At 41.9% G+C, this 23,568-nt stretch overlaps 3 protein-coding genes across 6 annotated transcripts in view; 2 read left to right on the top strand and 1 right to left on the bottom strand.

Annotated features, from left to right (window-relative positions):
• The window catches only part of LOC108027210 (TBC1 domain family member 4), a 29,967-nt gene extending 14,803 nt beyond the window's left edge, over positions 1-15,164 (bottom strand). Inside the window, exons 1-3 of one of the 3 annotated variants that reach the window (XM_044090996.2) lie at positions 14,780-15,164; positions 13,562-13,864; positions 1,524-1,973 (exon numbers count right to left, since the gene is read on the bottom strand). In XM_044090996.2, the coding sequence (XP_043946931.1) occupies positions 1,524-1,973; positions 13,562-13,681 (570 nt within the window). In that variant the 5' untranslated portion in view covers positions 13,682-13,864; positions 14,780-15,164. Of the gene's footprint in view, positions 1-1,523; positions 1,974-13,561; positions 13,865-14,779 lie in introns of those variants that run through there. The other 2 variants (XM_017098527.3, XM_017098528.3) reach the window with 2 other exon arrangements.
• On the top strand, positions 7,792-8,993 carry LOC108027213 (serine/threonine-protein phosphatase 2A activator; the record flags this gene model as incomplete). Its single annotated transcript, XM_017098535.1, has 1 exon — positions 7,792-8,993. A coding segment is annotated over one exon (1,143 nt), but the record flags the coding sequence as incomplete, so codon positions are not given.
• Positions 15,165-15,857: 693 nt separating the features above from the next.
• LOC108027356 (ras-related protein Rab-23) lies at positions 15,858-22,090 on the top strand. Of its 2 annotated transcripts, none has more exons than XM_017098778.3 (3): positions 15,858-15,941; positions 18,933-19,300; positions 20,261-22,090. In XM_017098778.3, the coding sequence occupies exons 2-3, from the start codon at positions 19,181-19,183 to the stop codon at positions 20,945-20,947; spliced, it is 807 nt and encodes a 268-aa protein (XP_016954267.1). In that variant the 5' UTR covers positions 15,858-15,941; positions 18,933-19,180; the 3' UTR covers positions 20,948-22,090. The 2 variants fall into 2 exon arrangements, with proteins under 2 accessions (XP_016954267.1, XP_043951501.1); XM_044095566.2 differs by lacking the exon at positions 15,858-15,941 and adding an exon at positions 17,668-18,517.
• The last annotated feature ends 1,478 nt before the right edge of the window (positions 22,091-23,568 follow it).

The following is a 23,568-nucleotide window of genomic DNA, read 5'->3' as shown; positions in this document are numbered from 1 at the left end:
CACAGCTCAATAAGAGCTCCGAACAACGCCGGCTCACACCAACCAAGCCCACTATCAACAATCAAGCCAAGCCAACATCACGGCCGAAACGCAGGGCTTAAAACGCTTTTGACATGCAATGAACCAACAACAGCTCTTGTGGAAATTCTCCACCAATTGCGATGAAATTAAGTGGAAAGGCTCTACGGAGAATTTAAGCGAAATGCGAAAACAAACGAATATTGCAAACCTGGCCGGTGGAGCTTTAAAATATATCGCCCAATTATTTAACTTTTAAGCACCAGGAAAAGTTGGAAAATTTCGTTTTTTGCGAGTTTGTTTTCGTTCAACAACATAGTTTTCGCCAAGTTTTTGGCACTACGTTTTTCACCCCATTGTTTTCATCGGAGGGGCGGGGCCACTTCGAAAAGCGTAGAAGTGGATTTGTTTTCGGAATTAACTTTTTGCGTGTACTCGGCAGAAGGTCAGGCGGAGCAGTCCTAATTTAATGGACTGCTCTTGCTGGCCTTCCTCGTCGAACAGCCCCATTTGGGCGCTCTCCACTCGCCGAACTGTTTTAATTAGAAATGCAAACGGAAGTCGATTTATGGCGTGCTGGGCGCCCACTGGGCTCAGACATCAGAACCCAACACATGCGTGATAAGGAGGCGAGGTCAGGTCGTGCTAAATTTGGGCTTACTATTTTGGTACAGCTCGGTACGGGCCTTATGAATGGACTGTTTCGGGCGAATTTAAGGTGTTTATTGCAGAGGCGTGATCATTAATGCATTTCTTCATTAGGTGAAGGGTATTGGAAAGGGACATAAAGTTGCTAATTTAAAACCTTTTTACAGCTTCAACTCATAATGCTTGAAATTAAGTTAAATTTGGTCTAAAATATCATATCCTATCGTTGGCATTACCAACACGGAGAAATAAAAGCAGTATTATGATACCCGACCATTACCTAAGTGGACCTTACTATCAAATCGTAGGATATTGACGTTTTTTTTTGTTAACCTTCCTATATACATAGTATTTACTGCAAAAATAAAACCTTTTCACGAACGCTAGCACAAATTCATGGGCATCTTTGACAAGAAACTGAATCATCATTAGGAATATTTAAATGAGGCGCGATCTCCGCGACCTTTCAACGCATTTCAACCAACTCAACCAAAGACCGCTCGTTAGGCCTCTAAATTTATTATGGTCGCAGCAAAAACCGCAAAGTCCTTTCGGGGCTTTTCCTGCACGTTCTGTGCAATTTAATCCGAGTAGTTTTTATGTGCAAAACTATTGTGTGGCAGGTTTTCTAAACATTTCCATATGAAAGCATTTCAAAAGGCCACAAACTGTCCGCACACACATTCGTGCCGTTCGGTTCAGTTCACTTTCCCCTCAGAACAGCAGAGATTGTGAGGAAACGAAATGCCAGCGGACGGACATCTGACACAATGTCGACTAAAACTGTCGACAACTTTTCCCATCCGTCTTCTGGCCGGGATTCGGGCAACGGGCATCGGGCTCTGGGCTCCACTTACCTCCTCGACGGCCTCGCACTCGAAGAGATAGATGTGCAGCAGGGGATCCTTAGGATCCTTCAGCAAGTAGACCAGTCCGGTGATGGGTCCCTGGAACTCCATGAAGTTCTGCGGCTGCTCCGCCGAGGCCTCGGCCGCCTGCTGCTGCTGCAGCTGATAAGCGCTCGCCGCACTGGAGGAGAGTGAGCCGTACGACGTGGATGCGGTCAGTGTGTGGCGAAGTCCGTTTCCGGTCAGAGAGCTGGTGGCCCCGCCGGCCATCGAGGAGGGGACTGCCGCGCCCGGCCCAGCCCCCGACTTCAGCTGCAGGAAGCCGTTGCCGATGCTCTTGGCCTGCGGCTTGTGGACGATGCGGCACATGCCGACGATATGCTTCAGGGGGTGGCTGAACTGCAGCTCGAAGTCCGAGTTGTACGACTCCAGGATGCCATGCTCAATGCCCACCGATAACTGCAAGCAAAGGATTTACGTACATAAGTAATTGAATTTAAGCCGGAGGGGGAAATATATAGCGATTGTATGTTTGCACCATAAAATTCCAACCATAATAAAAGCTCTGACACCTACAAGATAATTATACACGTCAGAATATATACATTTTTTCTTCAAGCGTTCAGCTATTAAGTTTAAATATTATTATTAAATCTCTAAAGTTGTACATTCACCAAATTCTGCTTTGGGGTTTAAAAATATGATTTTTTTTACATAAATTTTTCCTAAAACTATTCTAGAAGATGTCCCTAAAATATTAGAAGCAAATTTCAAGTGCTTTTAAAGTTACGGAATTGGCGGAAAAGATAAAGTAAAAAGTACACTTCCTATCAAAACGAGACAACATTCATTGTTTTCAAGATACAATTATCTTCTAGTTGAACCTAAAAAATTAATTTAAAATTATTAACTCACTTTTTAAGCAATCTAAAGTAAATTTTTTGAAAAAAACATATTTTAATTTTAATTTGAAAAAGTATTTGAATCTTTTACTTATTGTTAAATTATTAATGTTTTACAAGAAGCTACTCTATTTAAATATTTTGTTTGTCTCGGATGGAAATTAGACCAGCATCTTTCCCGTGGCAGGCATAATATTAAATATATTTAAATGAAAAAACTTGAGAAGACTGCTGAAATATATAACAATAAAATATGAAATTTTCGTTTCAATCGAATTTTCTTTCCTTCCCAAAAAAATACTCTAAAAATTTAAAGGCAGGCTCCCCCCTTAAAGGGGTGCATTGCATCGCAAGAAGAAGGGTTTGGACGTCTGTCTAAACTGTAAATGGTCGCGAGTTTACGGAAGTCATCGATCTTAGAATGTTTATATTTATAAATTAAATGTTTATAAAAAGTATATACAATTTTGTTGAATAAATACTTTAAAAGTTGGGCAGAATACAAACAAGAAAGGAAGTTAACTTCGGCAAGCCTAACTGCCGTTGCAGTTTAAAGAAATAATCAACGTTAGTAACACCATGCGAACATTTTTTAAGATTTGTTGCTGGCTTCAATGATATTAAAAAAAAAATGGTTTTATTATTTCTCTGACCGTTATTTTAACAGCTATATGTTAGAGTTTGATTTTTATTAATTTTAATTCGAAATTCTTAAAAATATAAAGAATTATATTCTCAATATTTTCGAATCTTTCCTATGACAGCCTGATGATATAGTCATCCTATTTTGAGTAAATTAAATTCGAATTCCCCCGATAGTTTCTATGGGATCTCTAAGATATAGTTGCCCGACCCGGCTGCTTCCACCTGCAATAGAATTATAACTTTTGGGAAAGTTTCAGCCCGAAACTTTAAAACTGAGAGACTATAAACGGACGGACAGACTGACGGACAGACGTCTCCTTCACTGCGTTGCAAATTTCTGACTAAAATCATTTTACCCTCCGCAAGGGTATAAAAATGATTAATCAATCGAATTGGTATATACTGTGCAGAAACCAATCGGACCCCAACTATTGCAAAATCCAATCCACAATTAAAAACCTGTCGTTTTTTCTTGCTTAATATTGGTAGAAATGTTAGGTGGATGAAGTTAATAAATTATTCTTTTTTGAGTGGTTTTTGACAGAATCTTTAAATATTCTCCCAAAATTCTTCAAAAAAAAGTTGTAGTACAAAAAGATATTTATTTGGAATGCTTGTCCATGTCCACCCATGTATTTGAAGCGCAGTCAAGAAGTGTGTGTTATATGCTTCGCCTGGCCTATGTTACCTTATATTTCTGCTCCAGCATATAATTCAATTAAATTAAAATATAACAGCGTAACAAGGGAGTATATTTTTAAGCCCTGATTAAAATACCGTCAATTTGATGTCATAGAAATGCCCCTCGCCTATGAAAAGAGCCAGAGCAACGAAACAAAAAACAATGCGGAGAATTGCACGTTGTTCCATAATTTGCTAGAACGTTTCCACTACGCGAAGCAGATTAACCATATTAAATTCCTTTTAATCAGTTTACATACTTGCATGCACAGGCAGAAAGAGCGAGGGAGCGAGGGCTTGGGGCGTGTCGGCGGCAGGGAGGCGCAATGGTGACAACGACGACAGCGACAACATGACATGCTGCCAACATGGCGGCTGCTCCATTTCCGGCGCTGAGCCCGTCCCCATCTGCCCCCTCCGCCGCCTGTAGTTTCGTTTTTATTCCGTTCTTGGCCCTTTTTTATGCTAACAACTAAAGCCCGGTAACTAGGGGGTGTCGACACTATGAGCCGGGTGGACTGGCGGATTGGGGGCTTGGGGAGGCGGAAATTGGGTTGTGCTCACTGCTGGGTGTGTCGTTGTTGTGGCTGCCAGGGCTGTAGTTGGCAGAAAGCAGGTCGTTGTTTTCAGCCCCGTTGGGGCGGCATTGCTCGCCTGCCCACAAGATTCTGTTGTCAAAGGTTTTGCAAATGGGAAAAATATAAACAAAAAACATATACTCACGTCGGTTTCGGGCTGCGAGAGTTTGTAAATTAAAACGTTGTTGGGAAAGTGGCCGAAATGCACAACTAATTAAAATCTAGGTTCCCAGAACCAATCCAGCACTCGAACTCTGCTAACCCCGCCTAATGACAACCCCGAGACTTTAATATCGCCAATTGAAAGCTTCCCAAGGAGCAACGACAAGCCACCTTAAAAGGGGGCAGCAAATGAAGGCGTTCATTATCGCCTGGAAAGCTCCGACAAAGTGAAAACTTTCCTCGCAAATTAAATTAAAATCAAAGTAAAGTGTTGCCCAGGTTCGAGCGTGTGTGGGCGGGTGTGCTCATGAGATGGGCGTTGACTTAGCCAACTAAAAACAGAACAGAGAACTTTTAAGCCAAGTGAGGGAAACAAAAATACGTTAAGTAAAACTAATGGCTTGGGAAACTTATGTGCCCTCCTACGGTCTAATGGATAGAATTTGTATCGATTTTTCAAAGTTTTAATTCTCAGGACAGGACTCAAATAAACTACGCATAAGGATATTAATTAATTTCAGCAAAATAGGGTACATTTTGATTTTAATACTGTTTTTTAGTTTCCGTCTGCAAACACGTTCGTTAACCCACACTTTAGGTACACAAGTACAGCTTGGGAAGAGGGGCCTCCAGGAAAGGCTTCCGGCAATTAGTGAGGTCGTCTTGACTTGGGGAAAGGCTAACGTTTTCCTTTACTTGCCATCCACTTAATTTAAATAAAAAAGAAATACCTAACATTCGACCAGAGTTGGGAGCGACTCAGCATGCCTGCCATGACATTTTAAATTTAATTAATTTCCTTCGACACTTGACGAGGGATCCGTCCTGTCCATCACAGACAACGCCACTCTGCGTTTATTGAGCATCGGATTGAGTGCCCTACAAAGGCTTTGTTGCCAGGTGAATTGTGATTTAAAAATAGCAAGCTTTGACTTCCATTCACCTTTGATCACAAACGGCTTTTTAATGTATTAACATCACCACACGGTGAGTATCTTGCAGATGGCATTCCCAAAATAAACATAGAAGAACCATAATGACGTTGGCCCACTATCCCATTTGTATTTTCTTTCAGAAAGTAAAAGCACCGCTCGTGCTCATAGCTTTTCTTTCTGTTGCCCATTATTAAGTTGCCTATTCTTTGTTTCTATTTGTACCACTGGGGCGCATTATGATGTGGCACACTGCGTATACGTAATCTGTTCACTTGCAGAAACAAGACTGCCTGACCTCTTTTGGCCCTTCTCTAGGCTCTGTCTTCTCCCCCTTCCGCGATTCCTAATTGGAATCAGCCTTGCGCTAGGCGCAGTCACGTTCCAGGTGTACTTTCTTTTGAGCTACATGTGTTAGTGTGAACTAGGGTGGACGTGGGGTTACCCTATGAACACATGACTGCGGCGGAGATGAATCATCTTCCAATAAGATAAGGGTTTATAAACAGCTGGTTACTCGATAGATAACATTTTAAGTAAATTAAAAATACAGTTTATTAAGTCCTTGGTCCACCCTGGGCTCCCACACACATGTGAATGTTGTACTTTCACCTTGCGCCTCTGCCTCTCCTGTCCACTTTCCCGCACGCACATTCACTTGCTTTGAGGTGCAGTTAGCGTCATGTCAAAAACAGCTGGGGAGTGAAATTACTGCTCTGCATTTGCATTTGCTGGTTTTTGTTGCTTTCTCTGGAATCGTGACGCCAGCGCCGACGTCGGCGTCGCTGCCGAGAGCAGACGTCGCGTGTTGCCCAGTGATTTATACGTTCTAACCGTTTTTCCATTACGTTTTGATGCCGCAGCTGCACTTTGTTGTTGTCGTGGCTGTTGCCCAATAAATTGTCTACAATTGCTCATTGCATTGTTCGCTGTTGCTGCTTTTGTTGTTGCCTCCGCTGGCGCAGTGTAGCCGTATAATTAGCATTAACTGCAGTTGCTGTTGCAGTTGCTGCTGCTGACGTCTTAATAACGAGTTGCAACCCAGAGTATGGCCCTAACTATTCACGGGGCCAGTCCAAAGAACCCCTATTAGGTCTGGATGGCGGTCACTCAATGCACAACAAAAACTCTACTTGAGACTCATTATTCATGAACAGTGGCTATAACGAAGGTTTCAGGTTATCGCTATGGGATTAGTTGTGAGGTTAAAGTTTCCATATTTATTTAGCTTATTTAATTCGAATAATTAATATAATAATAAGGGGACTTTTAAATCGTGATATTTTGAGTTGAAACTACTGGATTAATTCAATTAAGTATTTATTATAATATTAAGCCAGTTGAAGTGCTTTTGCAATGAAAAGTCCAGAATATGGTTTCTGAAAGTTTTTATCGTGCTTTCATTTCATCACAGAAAATCTTATACTAAATACAAAATGATTTTAAATTTTTATACCCTTGCAGAGGGCATAATAATTTCAGTCAGAAGTTTGCAACGCAGTGAAGGAGACGTTTTCGACCCCATAAAGTATATATATTCTTGATCAGCGTCACAAGACGTCAGCGTCCGACCGTTTCTACGCAAACTAGTCTCTCAGTTTTAAAGCTATCGGGCTGAAACTTTTCCAAAAGTCTTCTTTCTATTGCAGGTAGCACATAAGTCGGAACCAGCCGGATCGGACAACTATATCTTATATCTCCCATTGGAACTATCGAGGAAAAAAATAAAAAAAAAATATATCTTTGGTGTTTTTCAACATATACCTTTCTAAGCTTGGATATAACATTTTTAAATTAGTTCTGAATTTCGAATTAAATTTTATCAAAATCGGACGACTATATCATATAGTTGCCATAGGAACGATCGGAAAATTAGTCGGAAAACATGAAATGAAAATTATATCATTGGTGTATTTTAACATACAACTTTATTAGCTTAAAAATAACATTTTATAATTAGTTCTGAATTTCGAATTACATTTTATTAAAATCGGAAGACTATATCATATAGCTGTCATAGGAACGATCGGATAGAAGATGGGAAATAATATGAAACAAATTATAGCTTTGGGGCTTTTTGACATATTATCTTATAATATTGGGGATATACATTTTTATATTTTTAAGAATTTTTAATTCAATTTAATAAAATTATTTATTATTTTTTACAACTGCAAGGCTATATAAACTTCGGCTTACCGAAGTTTAATTCCTTTCTTGATTACTTTCATTTAGTTAAGTGACCAAATACCTGAAACCCAGATTTTTCGAGGCAATGTTACCCTAAAAAGTATGCTAAAAGTATCTGTTTGGGTAGCTTTGCCTAATCCATACATTTTAGCAAATAAGTATAGAGTAAGTTGACACATAACACTTCACACTGATCACGTTTCTAAACGACGTGAGCACCGAGATACAGGGAATACGGAACACCGACTCCTTTCCGATCAGCCAGAACATCCGGCGACTGACGGCCATCTTCGACAAGCTGGAAGTCATGATCCAAAACAATCCGCCGACGCCCGTGGTCCAAACTTCCACTGCCAGTGCCTCCCTGGAGCCGGGCAACAAGGGCTACCGGCGGTGGGCACACTGCATGCTGAGGGAGATTTATCAGATGGTGGAGAAGGCGGTTCCCGCCAGCAAATGCAGACATGTGAATGAACTGGGGGTGTACTTGTCGGGGGCCTTTGGCAGCTCCACCAAAATCGAGTACGGAACTGGCCACGAGCTGAGCTTCCTGTTCTTCGTGTGCGCCCTTTTCAAGGCGGAGATCCTGAGTCGGGAAGAGGACTTGGCCGCCTCGGCTCTGGTTCTCTTCGATCGCTACCTGAAGTTCGTGCGCCGGCTGCAGGTGACCTATTCGGTGACATCGTCGAACTGGCACGGAGGTTACTCCCTAGACAAGTTCCAGTTTGTGCCATTTATCTGGGGATTCGCCCAGTTGTCCTACGAGGCGCCCTTCCCTCCGCAGAAAATGCTTGACGAGGTCACCATTGCGCAGTACAGGAAGGAGTATATGCTGATCGATTGTGTGGCTCATATGGCGAACACCTACATCGGCACCTTTGCGCGCCACTCCAGCCAACTTTGGAGCCTGGCCGCCCTGTCCTCGTGGACAAAGATTCAACGCGGTGTGATGCTCATGTATATGGAGGACATCCTCCTGGACTTCGACAACCTTAATGCCCTGCGATTCGGAGAACTGATGTCCTTCGAGGAGGACAAGTCTGGCCGGAAACTGGGCAACGCTCGCTTGGGCGTGATGTCTCCGCTGCGCCGCCATATGGCGGAGGATCAGGAAGAGCAGGATCAAGAGCCCGAGCTGCCTCTCGCCACTCCTTCTATTTCCAGATCGGAAGTAAACGAAGGCAGTAAGAAGCCAGCGGTGGACGAACCCTTCAGCGACGGCCTCTCCAACAGCGGACTTTCCGTGGGCAGCGACTGCTCATCTCTCAGCGGCGTGAGTGTCCATCTGCCCACTTGGATGGACGACGCTCCGAGCAATACCAAGCATTAGATTAGAACATTCGATAATAAAATGAGAGTGTGGCTAATTGTAGCTGTTTTCCCGCCAAACCAAGTAGTATTTTTAAAACGGGTTAAAGTAAAGTTTCTTACATTAAGAGCTAACATCATTCTGAATATTTAAGACTTTCAAGTGTCAATGCTCAGGCATTCCGTTTTTTGCAAAGTCAAAAAAGGGCCCAAAAAAAATATAAATAAAAAAACTTTGACCTATAATTTTAACACGGTGGTATTTGAATGGCGTACAAAGTATTTCGAAATAACTTTCTAACGACGTACAGCACAAGCCTTTTTCTTTAGTTGTTCACAACTTGTGAGGGTACAAAGTGTAGCTATTTATAGTTGTTTTTTCCCAAAAAAATTGGCAAACAAAATAAAATTTTCATTTTCAAAAGTCCCCCAAAATCTTGTTTTAGATATTACTTTTACTACCATTAATTAATAGTTGTTAGTATATTGTTATTAGGATATCTTTTTAATATATCTATATGAACATCATTTTTTGCTTTTTACTTTTGACGATTTGAAAAACTAATGTTCGTGCTATGTACATTGTATGTATTTAAGCAACCAAAGAGTTTGTGGATTGTTTGCTTTCAAATAAGATCATTACTCTTTATGCCTAATTTAGCAAACAGAAAAATTTTTAATGTTGTCAAACCAAATCAAGCCATGTGGCAAATGTGTAGATTATGCTCGTAAGACAGAAATGAGAACCCACTGAATGCATAGCTACCCAGCCACTTTTGCTCTGTGTAATGGGAAAATTATGTGTGTCATCTGCACGAATATCCGGGAATGACATCTGCAACATGGCAACGATGTCAAGAGACCGGCAGACATGGGTCCAAGGATCAGCAGACCACGAAACCGAGTTCCATCAAATGCAAGGCAGCAGCCAACTGGAATAGAGTGGGCTGACTGTGTGGCCGAGGAAGTGGCTGGGATGAGGATTGGACGAAGCCGGGTGTACCCTGGTGTACCGTGGTGTACCGGGAATATAACGCATACGGCTCGTGAGCCACAGCAGCAGAACTCGGGGCCAGCGGGCGGCGACGATGAAGTGCGAAAGCATTTATGCCACTGCAGAGGACTTGGGGGTCGAGTCGGGGGAGTAACGCGACTCAAGTGACTCGACCAAAAGCGGATTACCAACGCGACTTGAGTGACTTCCCGAGCAGGAGGCGGCATAGCAGCCAGAGTGGCAAAAACTGCAGAGGCGAAATGGGAAAATGGAAATGAAAATGAAACAAGCGGAGTATTGATTTTTCCTCTTCGGCCCCATCGCTTAACCCAACTCCCGGCGTTGTGACGTCAATGGAGCAGCACGCGCCAACGCCGCCAGGGGATGGAAATGGGTGGCAATCGGGAGGCCCTACCTTCCACCTGTAATCCTTGGCAGGACTCATTCGTGTTATTCAAATGTATCAAAGGAAAAAAAATGGTCATCCCCTTCATTGTTGCGAGATTAAACGCCACCCATTCGAGGCAAGTTCAGTTCGATGTCGGCCAAGTGCGTGTTAAAGTTGAGTAAAATAAATTCCACAGAAATGTAAATCATCCCAAAATTAAGAACGATTTCATTGATTTTGCTTTTACTTTATATTGGTTTTGTGCGATCTCAAATAAAGAACAAAACAATCTTGAAATCCAAAAGATCCGTATCTACACTTCGTAAAAAGATAAACTTCTGTAAATTATACAAAATCAATATGTTATACTCAAGTTTGCTTTTGCTTGGCTTTGGTTTTAAGAGACTTCAAAAAAATACAGTTTTCTTAAATTAGTCAGCCATACAAGGTATAAAAGAGTTCAGTTCAAACTTAACTATCTATCACCAATCAAGTAATCAATGATTAAACTCACAAACGGCGAGGGGTCAGAGTCAGAATCCCAAGCAACCCCATCTATCTTCTGGCACTAATCGCTAGACAAATCCTAAGCTATCAAGTGTTAAAATATTGGCTCAACAACTTGCACTCAAATAAAGTCACATTCTCCCGCCGAGGCGTCACCAGAGCTGACAAAATATAAAAATTGCATGACGCCGCCGCAGTGGGCGCATTTCTTTCCTAAGCTTTTCTTTGCTGTGGGTGGGCGTGGCGCAACCAGCAGTCCATCCATCCAAGAAGCTTGTTATAATTTTCATGCGCTATTTAACATAATAAAGCAATAAGCCGCCACACAACGCTGACGAGCGCAAGAGGAGCGAGACCCTGGCAAACATTTTATTTATGCCACTCGCCTCTGTCTCCTTCGCTCCGGGTGCGTTTGTTTGTTTTGTGTCAACTTAAATGCAAAAATAGAGGGAGAAAGAACTAGCAACTATAATAAACAAGTGTGCTGGCTTAAGTAAATATTTAAGTAAGAAAATATGAAGCGAATTACGGTCTGTTCCGGTCCCTCCGAGCCCCGAGTAGTGGCTGCCTCTGGAGTACGGATGCTAAGTGGATTACAAGAGCGTGGGTAACGTGTCACAGGGCTTGAACTAATGGTTTGTGAAACTGATATGCGCCGAGGACAGCAAGTGAGCATGCCGCGAGGGCAAACGCACAACTTGATGACATACTATCAATTTAGCTTCCGCTTCTGGGAACTATGATTAAAAAGCAATACAACAGTTTTAAGTTAATTCCGGTTGCTTATGAAGATAAATAAAATTGTCCAAAAATTATTTACTCTTGTTGCGATAACCACATAAAAATACTAAATCCATCTTACTATTAAAGCAATCCATTATTTCTGTCCCAACCTCCAATATCAAAATAAATGATTCCCTAGAACTAAGTAAATATTTGGCGTAATCCAAAAGAGATCTTGGGATCAAAGATTTACTTAAACTCCCCAATGTTTCCCTCAAGTATTTCAAATATTAACACACAAGTATGAGCACTCCAAGGCGATTCCCCTTTGAATTTCAGAAAGTCCACGCTTAACTAAGTATACAAAACTCTCTGGGCAGATTAAAGCCGAGTATGCTTTTGTTCAAGTGATTGCGAAAGGTTCTTGAGGCAGCCGAGCCCTCGAGGTACATTCAATGAGCATCAACAACAATTGCCACGGGCAGGTGTGATTCCCCACAGATCCTTTGGGGCACGACGGCAGGCACGTAGAGAGTATTCCTTTTAATGCGACATCGTGCATCTGACCCGTACGCTCCGACCAAGGGAGGACACACACGCAAACCAAACCGAAATGGGAAAATCAAAGGTGTTCCTCGCCCCAAAAGGGTTTGTTTAGGTTTCAGATTTCACACTGTGCAAAGGATTGCCGAATAGTAACTAAAATTCAAAGAGTTATTCTCTATAGACATTACTTTAACATAAGAATTGAGAAATTAAAAAAAAATATTTTGGAAAAACTGTTTTTTACACTTTATTATTAAGTGTAATCCTTTTTGGGAAACTTTTCAAAGCAAGTTAACTCTTCGTTCGCCACATTGTAAATTTACTTTTTGATTCTTCTGGCCTTCCCGCACCTCATGCGACAGATGGTCCGAGGGATAACCCTCGGGAAGGACGAGTGACCCTCGAACACACTCATGCCCGCGCAGAGTGCTGATGACCGACTAATTGCGGACTTTGCTAAAATTAATTTCCCAGCTTCTAATAATATTGCCCAGGAGCCGGGAAATCACGCTGAGAAGGTGGGCAACTTGTTGTCGCACGTGTTCAACGCGGCGTTTGCGTAATCTCTTTGGGATCACCTGGTGACGGGGTGTCCCTCAAATTGTTTTGGCCTCACAGTTGTTCCATTCCGCCGGCGTTCGTCACCGGTTATCTGGGTTCTATTTATAGGGCCGAAGCACCCGACGACCGGCTGCCGATGGGTCACTAATCGCAGTAATTATCCTTTGTGGGCCAAACTTATTAATTAAATTTGGTTCGCTGTTTCGCCAGCATCTCACTTGGCACATAATTGATTTACCCATCCGTAATAATGGCAAATTGCTTTTAATTGTTTTCGCCAAAGGCGCTCGAAGTGTGGGAGAAGACCTGTCATGTGCGATCCGGGTAGTGCACTCCGCGTTTGATTGGATTAACAAGAATCGTTTTTGGCGGGGCGGCAGGTGGGGAGGGATTTAAAATCAAATCAAATTCAATATCTATGCTGGATAACATTGTACTTCTGTGCACATTAATCAAATTGGTGACTTGGGAGCCAAGTTTCGATGCGGGTATGCAAGGCAAGTTATATCATGGACAAGGGAATTGTGTTAAATAAATTAAGTTTATTTTACAAAATCAAACGATATATATTTAAATATACATATATGGAAAAGAAATGACAATAGTTATGAATCGTTCTATCACTATTGTTGTAATGTTGAGAATGGATATGAAAATTAATTGCTTTTAAAATAGTACCACAGATCCGTTCTAGGCTCCTTTATATCGAAATATAACTGTGAAGTATATACCTTATATTCGTTCGTCTCCTTTCTAGAATAACTAAGGGTATTTGATATAAAATCAAAGGTAATACTTTTTAATAAACCCTCGAAAGGATTCGAGTTTTTAGTTATGTAGTTTAAATTAGTGTATAAATATGTGTCTTGTTCCCAACCTAAATCCGCTCAAGCGAGTTAAATCCGCTAAATGGCTCCCCAGAATACTCACCTTCGTGTAGCTCTCCGTGGACCTGATATCGTTGATGGTCCATGGCAGCATGGAGGCCGAGTAGCGCGGATCGACGGACGCACTGCCGCGGTAAGTCAGCGAGACGAGGCGCGTTTTCATTTTCACTTTGTTTAAAGTTGTTTTTGATTTCTGATATTATTTATTGGTGTGTGCTTTCGGCGAACGATAAACTCTTAAAATTGCAGGCCAAATTGAGTTGCGGGCCATTTATTTATTTTGCATTTTATTTGCCGCTTTGCAAATTGCTTTTTAATTGTTTTGTATGTTTCTCCGCAGCGTGTGCTGTAGTGCAGAATCGAAATCAATATTTAATGAACATGCGGCGAGGGCGACCGCGTTTTCACGTTCCCAGGCCAAAGGGAGTAGCTGATGGAATTCGGAGTTCGTGAGCTGAATGAGTCACCCAAGGGGCGCAAGGCGTGGGTGGTTGGTGCGGAGGCAGCGGCAGGGGCAACGGGGTGCTGTAGCGGACAATGACCACCTGACTGCGCTTCCTGCGGGAAGGTCTCGCAGAGCATCCAAGAAATTACTATCAATATTGATTTTTATTCGCAGCCATTGCCGTCTTTGTTTCTCACATATTCATGGCTCACACATTCGCATACACAGTGCGCGCCCTATAGGGTGAATTTTAAGAAGTGGAAGTAGATGTAGTTCGCTTGAGAAGAGCTATTTATTTGTACCCAATCGCAAGAAAATAACCAGAAAGAGTGTTATTTTCGAATTCAAAAACAACAATTTTAAAATCATTTTCTTATCGGACACACTGCAGTCAGAGACGTAGTACCAGGTTGAGTTTTTAAATAACAAAAAACAAATTATATTTTGATAACTAAACTAAACTAAAGAAAAAATTAAATTTGCAAGTATAAATGATTTTAAGTACATTAAAAATACATATTTATAGGCAACTGCAGGCATTTATAGGACTCCTTTTTGTAGTAAACAGCCTTGGACTTCTGAATCCACTTCATCAAGCGCGCACTGTATTTTTTTGCGTTGGCATTAGGACGGACTGGGAAGGGGGCGCAGGGGTGCTAAGGGAGGAGGACGAGCCACCCTCAGACAGACTGGGAAGAACAGAGACGGCAGGCACCCCAATGTCGGAATTTACTTTTGCACAAACTTTGCACTTTTTACTTTCCACTTTCTAAGGTTTCCACTACCATTTCGCCGCCCCTCGCCACACACACTCACACACGCTCGCCGGAGCACTAACACACGGATGTTGGCAGCGATTTGCAACAATAAAGTCTGTTTTTGGGGTTTGTGCAACCGAAAACACGTTGAAATGCCACCGAATTCCGCTGAGCACTGGCAGGCGAGTTCCTATCGCGGATCCCAGTTCGCGACGGGCCAGCATTTCTCTATGTCTCGTCCTTCGTCCTGGCGCCCGATAACTGGCGATTGGTGCGCAGGCGCGTGGCTGCCAGCGAAACGGGTTGTAAACAAAGCGACGGCATGGTCTCCCTTATCGGTTTTCAGCAGAAGGCTCGCTCGTTTCCACGGAAATGCTCTTCAATTGCCGTTTCTTTTTAGCCGCAGTCAAAAGTCAAACAAATGCGCGTCTTGTCGTTCCGATTCGCCGAACAGCTGATGCGCCGCGCTTCTTCTTGCGCGTCTGCCATTCGCCGCGAAGCAGTGTTGCAAAGCGACGGGCTCAGGTGGAAAAAACCGCTAAATTTTCAAAGTTTGAATTCAGCGAGAACGCGAGTGTCGAAATAAAACATAAAACAAATAAACAAAATTACATAAAAAAAAGATTTCAGTTATTTAAATGCAAACCGAATTATTACAAGTGCTTCTTAAGGTGAAAATTGTAATAAATCTGGTAGGGAAAACTAAAAAAGCTGTATAAAATACAGGGCAGTACTTTTAAAAGCTTATAAAACATCAAGAACACAAATTAAAAAATGTTAAGCTTAGTATTTTTGTATTTATTAATATAATATAGGACAAGTAAATTCAAATAGAACATATTTTAGGTATTTAAATACAAACTAAGTTATTACAAGAGCTTCTTAGGTTGAAAATCAATTGTAACGAATCTGCTTGGAAGCTAATCTTATAGCCGGAGCACCAGCAACCAAGGCATTTAGTCTGGAAATATGTTTATTTTTTACTGAGGTTGAGATTTGATATTGGTTTTTTGATATTTTATACAGTAGGTTCTCCTTTAATATTAAACCTTGGCTTGCCAACAAAAGTAAGACCGTTTGCACCCGTCACTTGCCATGGTAGGACCGTCAGGTGTGACCAGCTCCCTGGAGAGCCCGCGGAACACTGCCACCTGCTGGCCACGGTCACACCGCCCGTAAGCCAAGATTGGCATTCAAATTTCGGCTGCGACGAGCTACAGGTGCGCTTCCGAGTTCCGTCCCCGCGTCTGGTCTCCCCCTCTGGCGCCCTAGGAAACCGCCAGGGGCAAAAACCATAGATGAACCGTGTGTGCGACTAGACTTTCACTGCGGGTCAACTGCGACTCCGACCGCGAGATCGGGATCCCAGGCGCTCGTCTTTAATTAAGGCGCTTCGCACGCGTTGTCGTCGTTGTTTGGCTCCGTCTTAGTTTGGTGTTTTGGCCATGTAGAAGAGCGCTGCGAACGTGTTTACGATTTTCTGCAGCTCGGGCTGTGAGATCGAGCTGCGATTCGAATGCGAGCTTCGCGATTTCGCACTCGCAACTTCTTTTCGTTCACTTCTCACCCAGAAACACAATCGGCTGGCTTGATTTTAAGCTAGTGAGGAGGGCCGTAAAAGAGCCATGAAAAAATACGGCAGAACATAAAGCAACGAGGCAGAAGGCGACACTGCGGAGCACCGTTAGTGCGCGAATGACTGTTTAAGCATAATTTAAATAATGAGGAATTCGCGCTTAATTGGTTTAAGTAGCGCCGGAGCTGGCATTTGCATAATTTCCCCACACACAGCGCACCGCGGCTCGGAAAATCCGCTTTTCCTCCGCAGAGGCAGCAGCAACAAGTGGCAGCGTGTAGGTGTGTGCAGCAGTGCATGTGGCCGCGCAGGTGCGCTTGTGGTGGTGCTGCGAACCTAAATGGACAAGTTGGAATCCACATTCCACAACAATGGCCAGAGAACGGCCGCCGATCTATTAGTTCCTTGGGCGAATTTCAAAATAATTGCAGTGCAACTGTGGAAATTGATGTGCGGTGCTTTGCTCGCAATCGGCTTGCAACGTGTGTACAACAAATAGTTCTTATGGACTCGCGCACACTCGCTCACCTGGATTCTGTGTCAGGCTGAGATGTTTTCTGCCAGCCTACAGAGAGAAAAATGTGAAGTGCTAGAGTATCTTAGAGTTGGAGTATCTTATCGTAACTCATCAGTATTTAAAAATAATTGTTCTCCACTTAATTCATTATGTGGCTGTCTAAAAAAGTTGTTTGTTTCGCCCGAAACTCACTTACAAATTGTTTTATACTTTCAATCCCTTGAGAGGGCTAGCTCTTGATCAGGGTAGCTATATCTTTTTCTGAGTGCGCACACATGGCTATTGAACTAAATCTATAACCGGTGGCCTTAATTATCATAACAATGAACCAGAAAAAACGAAAATATCGTGAACCTTTCAGAAGAAGCTGCGGAAAAAGAGTCGAGGCATAATTAGAACTAGCGAAAGGTTGCACAGTGGGTTAAAGGTTCACATTGGGTCAAAGAAAATGGGTAACCGACAATCTATAGAAAACGGAAAACACAAATCCTGTGTTACCTGTCCGCTTAGTGCGGAACGCCGACTGCTTTGAAAGATCTCGAGAAACCCTGCTGGGGATTAATTAATTGTTGAACATGTAACCTTGGAGAAAGATCACAATATTAAGGTCATTAGGAGCTACAGAAATGCAGGTGGATAAATTGAAATAACCCATTTCTTTTTTAATTATTTTGTTCTCCATTAAAATTTAAAATTTTATAATTAATTAAGGTACACAGATTAAATATAATGTAATAATATTTACTTTTTAAATCCTGATTCATTGCAAGAATTTTATGCTTGAATAGGTTATTAAAAATTATTATATACTTTAATCAACACTTCATCTTTTCCAAAGCTTTAATTAAATTCAAAAGTTTTTCAGCTGTTTTAGTTTCTTTTGAGACTGAGGCATGCCAGATAGGTTTCTAATCTAACCCAAATTATAATATTTTGGGACTTTAAATTTCGATCGACTTGTAGGATTACAAAACTCAATTTTAGAACATCATATTACTCCCAGCTAATCAATATTCATGTAAATAAAATGAATACCTCTGAACCACTTTTTCCCAATCTTTTGAGGCTGAGGCGAACAGTTGTATTTTGAACATAACCCAAATTGATAGTGGCTTTATTATTATTTTTTGGGGCGCAGAGTTTGAAATCTATTTTGAGAACCTTGGAAGTCAACTAATTTGCCTACGAAACTAATAACTTATCTGCGCCACACAATGTAAACAAGTGGGTCTTCCTATGTCAGATATATTAACACTCCAGATTTGTTCTTAACCCACGTTGCCACGCCGTCCGCCCACGGGCGCAGTAAGCAACTGTAAACGGGGAAAGGCCAGAAGAAAGAGCACAATTTTCAGAGAATTCATAAGCACGCGCTAATGCGAATACTAATGCTAGGCATACTCCGTCCCGCTTCCACTGGCCGGTGACCGTCATCCACCATCTACCATCCAGTGACCACTATCCACTGGCCCCTGTCTTCCCAACTGGACCGGCACTCCACTCCCGACCGCCACCTGCAACCCGTGCGTAAGGTGTGTGGAAGCACCTGTTGTTGAACAACGTAACCGTGCGTGCTCGGGCGTTCGGGTTGCGTCTTATTAGAAGCCGCGTTCGGTGGCCCCGGGGCCAGTCAGGAAAATAAGGAAAAGGCAACAAAAACAGACCCAAGCGAAAGAAACGAGAAAAAACGGCGCTGAAAACCGGTTAATGTGAAAATGAAAGAAAACCTTTTGTATTTACAGTCAAACTTCCATAGCTCCAACCTTACGAATATTGTTTTCAAATGAGATTGAGACCTCAGATTTGTAAAATGTTTTATTTTGAAACCTTCTACTGCCTGCATAGATGAGATATCACGAAAACCGAATAGATACTCTAAAGCAACCCAAAAATCTAAATTCCTTACACAAAACTGTTCATTTTTTTAAAAGAAATACTATCTTAAATAATAAGGCCCACATGAAATATGTCTTCAAGGGTTTTGTAAGATAGCTGAACTGAATTACCACCTTCGGCAGAAGTTGGTTTCAGTTAGAGAAGTTTGACTGTCTAATTTGCTATGTAGTATGTATCCAAAGGCTGATGTCGCTGAAGAGTGGGTTTTTCTCTTTTCCACAGTTCGAATTTGGTGAAATCAATGCGTAGAAAGTGAATCGAGGCTTACGCAAAGTCGGGGGAAAAGTGAAAAGCTGCGGAAAACTTGGCTGCCCGAAAAGTACATTTGGACACACCTGCATTCAGCTGCCTGAGATCGCGTGCTCCACCCGATTTGCCTGGCCAGGAGCTGGAGCTGAACCGAGAGCGGGAGCTGGAGCCAGAGCCACAGCCACACACCTGGGCGAGCGGCGGCCCACCTGCCGGCTTAGATGCGTCTAATCCAATCGGCAACCGGCGGTGCTGCTGCGACCGTTCTGCAGACCCCCTCCCAGGCGCAGTACAACTACACCAGCATGCGTGAAGATGATATCGAGCTGGCCATTAAAGTGGTAAGTTGCCCAGCCGGCTGCGTGAATGTGAATCTCTTCCATTTGGATGATGAATGGCTGAAATGAGTGCACAGAGAAAAACCAGCTGGCTATCATGTTGGGGATCGTGTGGATAAGTAATCTGTAATCAGACCTGGTCGGATTTTACTTTCGCGAAATCCGGTTTGATTCGATTCCATTGATTTTAACCCTTTTTCGTAGCCAGCTGCTTTGTTAATGTTCTCAACACACAATAATTATATACTTTTCAATCGACTATGTATAAGCATTTGAGCAAATTCAAGTGGACTTAACTTCTTGAAAAAGGTGATATTTTTTGATATCTAAAACGAGACGAATTCTAATGTTTTAAATTAAATCAAATTGTTTTTAAGTTACAGTCTTGATAACTCTTCTTTCCCAGTGTAGTCCACCTCCTTGTGCTACTGCGAATGGCACCTGTGAGATCAAATGCGAGTGCCTTGCTTGATGCTAATGGCGAAACTGCACGGATTAAGATTCTGGTTCAATTAGGGTTTTTTCCTCTCAGAGCGGACTTGTTTCTAATGGGTTTCTGGAATTGTTTCGAATTGATTTCTACACCACATACTTCTCTCACATAGTGTCTCTCGGCAGACAAGCCAAATACGATTAAAATCTAGCCGCTTAATTACCCTAAACGACTAACCGTTTTAAATGTCCAATAGAAAGCAAGCAAATACTGTGGTCAGTTTGTTTTCTCATCTTGTGGCAAATCAAAATATAATTGCTTTATACCCAAATAAAAAAAGTTTTTCTCTAGAAATTTGGTATTTTAAAAGTAATCTTTGTAAGACTGAAAAAAGGAAATTTTCGAATTAGGAATGAATGAAAATAAAGTCAATCTTGAAAAAAGTTAAATATTCATAACAATAAATCTGAACACTATCTCTTTTTCTTACCCAATATTAATGTTCAAATTGACTCTTTTCTTTTCAACAGGTCATTGTGGGAAACGGTGGCGTGGGCAAATCCTCGATGATCCAGCGCTACTGCAAGGGCATCTTCACCAAGGACTACAAGAAGACGATTGGCGTGGACTTCCTGGAGCGCCAGATCGAGATCGACGGCGAGGATGTGCGCATCATGCTGTGGGACACCGCTGGCCAGGAGGAGTTTGACTGCATCACCAAGGCCTACTACCGGGGCGCCCAGGCCTCCGTGCTGGTCTTCTCGACGACGGACCGGGCCTCCTTCGACGCAATCAAGGATTGGAAGCGCAAGGTGGAGAACGAGTGCAACGAGATACCCACGGTGATTGTGCAGAACAAGATTGACCTTATCGAACAGGCGGTGGTCACCGCCGACGAGGTGGAGACGCTGGCCAAGCTGCTCAACTGCCGGCTTATCCGCACCTCCGTAAAGGAGGACATCAATGTGGCGTCCGTGTTCCGCTACCTGGCCACCAAGTGCCATCAGCTGATGACCCAGAGCTACGACCAGGCCGCCGGAAACCAGCAGAACTCTAGCCACCCGCCCTACAGCAGCACGCCCACGATCAGCGCCTTCAGTCCGACCTTCACCAAGTCAAGCAGCGGCACCATCGTCCTCCGTCCGGCGAAGAAGGGCCACGGCTCCAGCGTGGCCCGGAAGCGCAAGATAGTGCTCAAGAAGTGTGGAATATTGTGAGGAGTTGTCGGATTAGCTGGATGGATGGCAGGGGCGACTGGGCTGCCAATTAATAACTGGAGCATATTTAACGCTCAATTATTTTGGAGTCTAATGAAGTCTTAGCCGGGTGGCCAGCCAACCGTTGGATGCAACCACAGCCATTCACTAGTCGTGCACAGACTCCGCGTGATGTGGTTCAGACATGCTTGCGGAGTAGCAAAGATAATCGAAGGCAGCAAAGTGGATCTTCGGAGCAAACCACGAAGAGGAGATACCCTTGCAGAGTTCCGACTTACTGAGAAACTAAATATGTTATCAAAGACTTTTCCCCTTAAAATGATATCTAAAACGTAATATGTCGGGCCGGTTCCGAAGTCTTAAAAAAGGAATTCAATATTATTTTGAAATATTTTGTTGTAATGGTATTTGGAGACCAGATCACAAAAAATTGTCAAATTGGATGAACTATAGTTGATATCCATGTAAAATATTCTTGTTAGTTATCAGGATAAATTTACCCAACCCAAACTTGAGTCCGTTAATTTCATCAGTATCTTAAATGTAAACGAAGTACTCTTGTTTAGAGCACTCACTGGAAGCCAAAATAACAGCAACCGATCTGCAAGGGTAGACGAGAGTTCTCAAAACCACAGACAATATGCACAAGCACTGGCAGTTTCTCAAAAATTGCCCTAATTAGTTTTAGATATGAAATCAAATTTGTATGTATTATGCCCGCTTTTCTATAACGGAGACTGAAGCAGCTTGGCTTTTATATCTGATATGTATATAGATATGTTAGCATGGGCATAAGCTTGCCTAACCAAGCGCAATTAAAAGGCTATTTATCACGCTAACACAGCCCAGATATCCATGTGAAATCCCTTCGCCAATTTACCTTGGCCAAATGTGCAATTAATTATTCAGCTTATATAATTATTAACTAATTTCAAGTCATGTCAAAGCGCAGTTTGACGCGATTCTATGTGGACCTCTGTTTACATTCAAAGGAAAAATATGCAGATAGAGCACAAAGCACTCTTAATTCACTTATATAAGCCGAATATAAATAGATAATCCTAAGCCTATTAATATTGTACTTATAACTGTAATGACTCATTAATATATTCGCTTAATAAATTATTTCTGTAAATTACCCTATTTGATTTATTTTGTTTCTCAGCTGCAAATACCGGGGGGCCGTAGTGGTTGTCTCTGCCGTGTTTTGTTAGCAACGAATAAATTCGATTTAATAGCAAATAGAAATTATTAGAAATTCTAGAAATGAAAACAGTTTGCCAACGTTTGTGTGTCGTTTTGGAATAAAAGGCAACGATAAAGAATATTTAAAAAATTATTGGGATTAAAAAAAAATTGCGAATATATTTGGTACTAGCCTTTTTATGGCAGCTATGTTATAATGTAACATATTTTGGAAAAACCACCCGAAAATCGGTACCACCTAGAAGGAAATAAATTAGTCATTCAAAAACATATTTCCTATAAGGTAAATGTAATTAATAAAGCTACATACAAGCTTTAAAATGAAAACCAAAGAATTTAGGTAAGTAAAGTATATACACTAGGCGAATCGATCTAGCCACCTACGTCTGTAAGTCCGACCGTCATTTCGTTTCTAGGCAAACTAGTCTCCCAGCTACCGGGATGAAACCTTCTTTAATGTCTTACATCTTTTACAGATATACGAGTATATAACTTAAAAATTGTTATAGATGTTACGCGAAAGTAAAAGGATATACATAATTCGTCGGAATGTATGTAACTAATAGAAGGAAGCGTCCCCGACTTCCATAAAGTATATATATTCTTGATCAGGATCACTATCCATTTTCGTCTGACCGTCCGTTTATCTTTTTGCCTGTCCGTCTATACGCAGACATTCGCGAAGGCATGTAGCGCCAGCAGCTTTGATGCTTAAAACAACATTTTAAATTAAATTTATTGGTCTTGTCAATACCTATCGTTTGACCCAAAAATATGTTGTCACGCAGACAAACCGCTCAAATTTGTGGCGGCTACAATTTTCATGCTAGAAAAATGTTGTATATACCCATCGGTTGACTTAAAAAAAAGTTTGCCACGCCCATTCAAACGCCCACATTACCATATATTAAAATAGCGGGTAGGTGGCGCTAGCCATTATCGCTTTGCTACCTTTATATCTTCCTTTTTTTATTATTTAAAAAAATATATATTTGTGTTTTATTACTCTTGGGAATAACGTTCTTTTATTACTTCAGAGTTTCGTATATTGGTAAAAAAAAAATGGCGACTTTATTATATAGCTTTTGACATTAAGAATACAAGGACCGTTACATTTTGTCTTCGCCAAACAAATACGATAGAAAGTTGAAATGGGACGGTATCTTAATACTTCAGTAATTAGTTTTCAGTTTTCTAAAAGTCGGAAGGCTCTGTATATACAATGCTCTAACGGGAACAATCTGCAAGGGCATAGAAACTTCGAAGTTAGATGCCTTTTTTGTTTTTATACCCCTGCAGAGGGTATTATGACTTTATTCAGCATTTTGGAACGCAATGAAGGAGACGGTTCCGACCCACTAGACGAGTTGATTTAGCCATGTCCGTGTGTCCGTCCATCTCAGTTTAAAAGATAT

The sequence above is a fragment of the Drosophila biarmipes genome, chromosome 3R, assembly GCF_025231255.1.
Source record: "Drosophila biarmipes strain raj3 chromosome 3R, RU_DBia_V1.1, whole genome shotgun sequence".
NCBI classification, from domain to species: Eukaryota; Metazoa; Arthropoda; class Insecta; order Diptera; family Drosophilidae; genus Drosophila; species Drosophila biarmipes.
The sequence above is the reverse complement of the archived record's forward strand: the minus strand, read 5'-3'. Positions and strand labels throughout refer to the sequence as shown.

What these genes read in the sequence shown, in the direction of transcription:
- LOC108027356 (XM_017098778.3), top strand. Translation starts at nt 19,181, where the DNA reads ATGCGTCTAATCCAATCGGCAACCGGCGGTGCTGCTGCGACCGTTCTG. An exon ending in TCGAGCTGGCCATTAAAGTG is followed by an intron (nt 19,301 to 20,260) that starts GTAAGTTGCCCA and finishes TCTTTTCAACAG; the next exon opens with GTCATTGTGGGAAACGGTGG.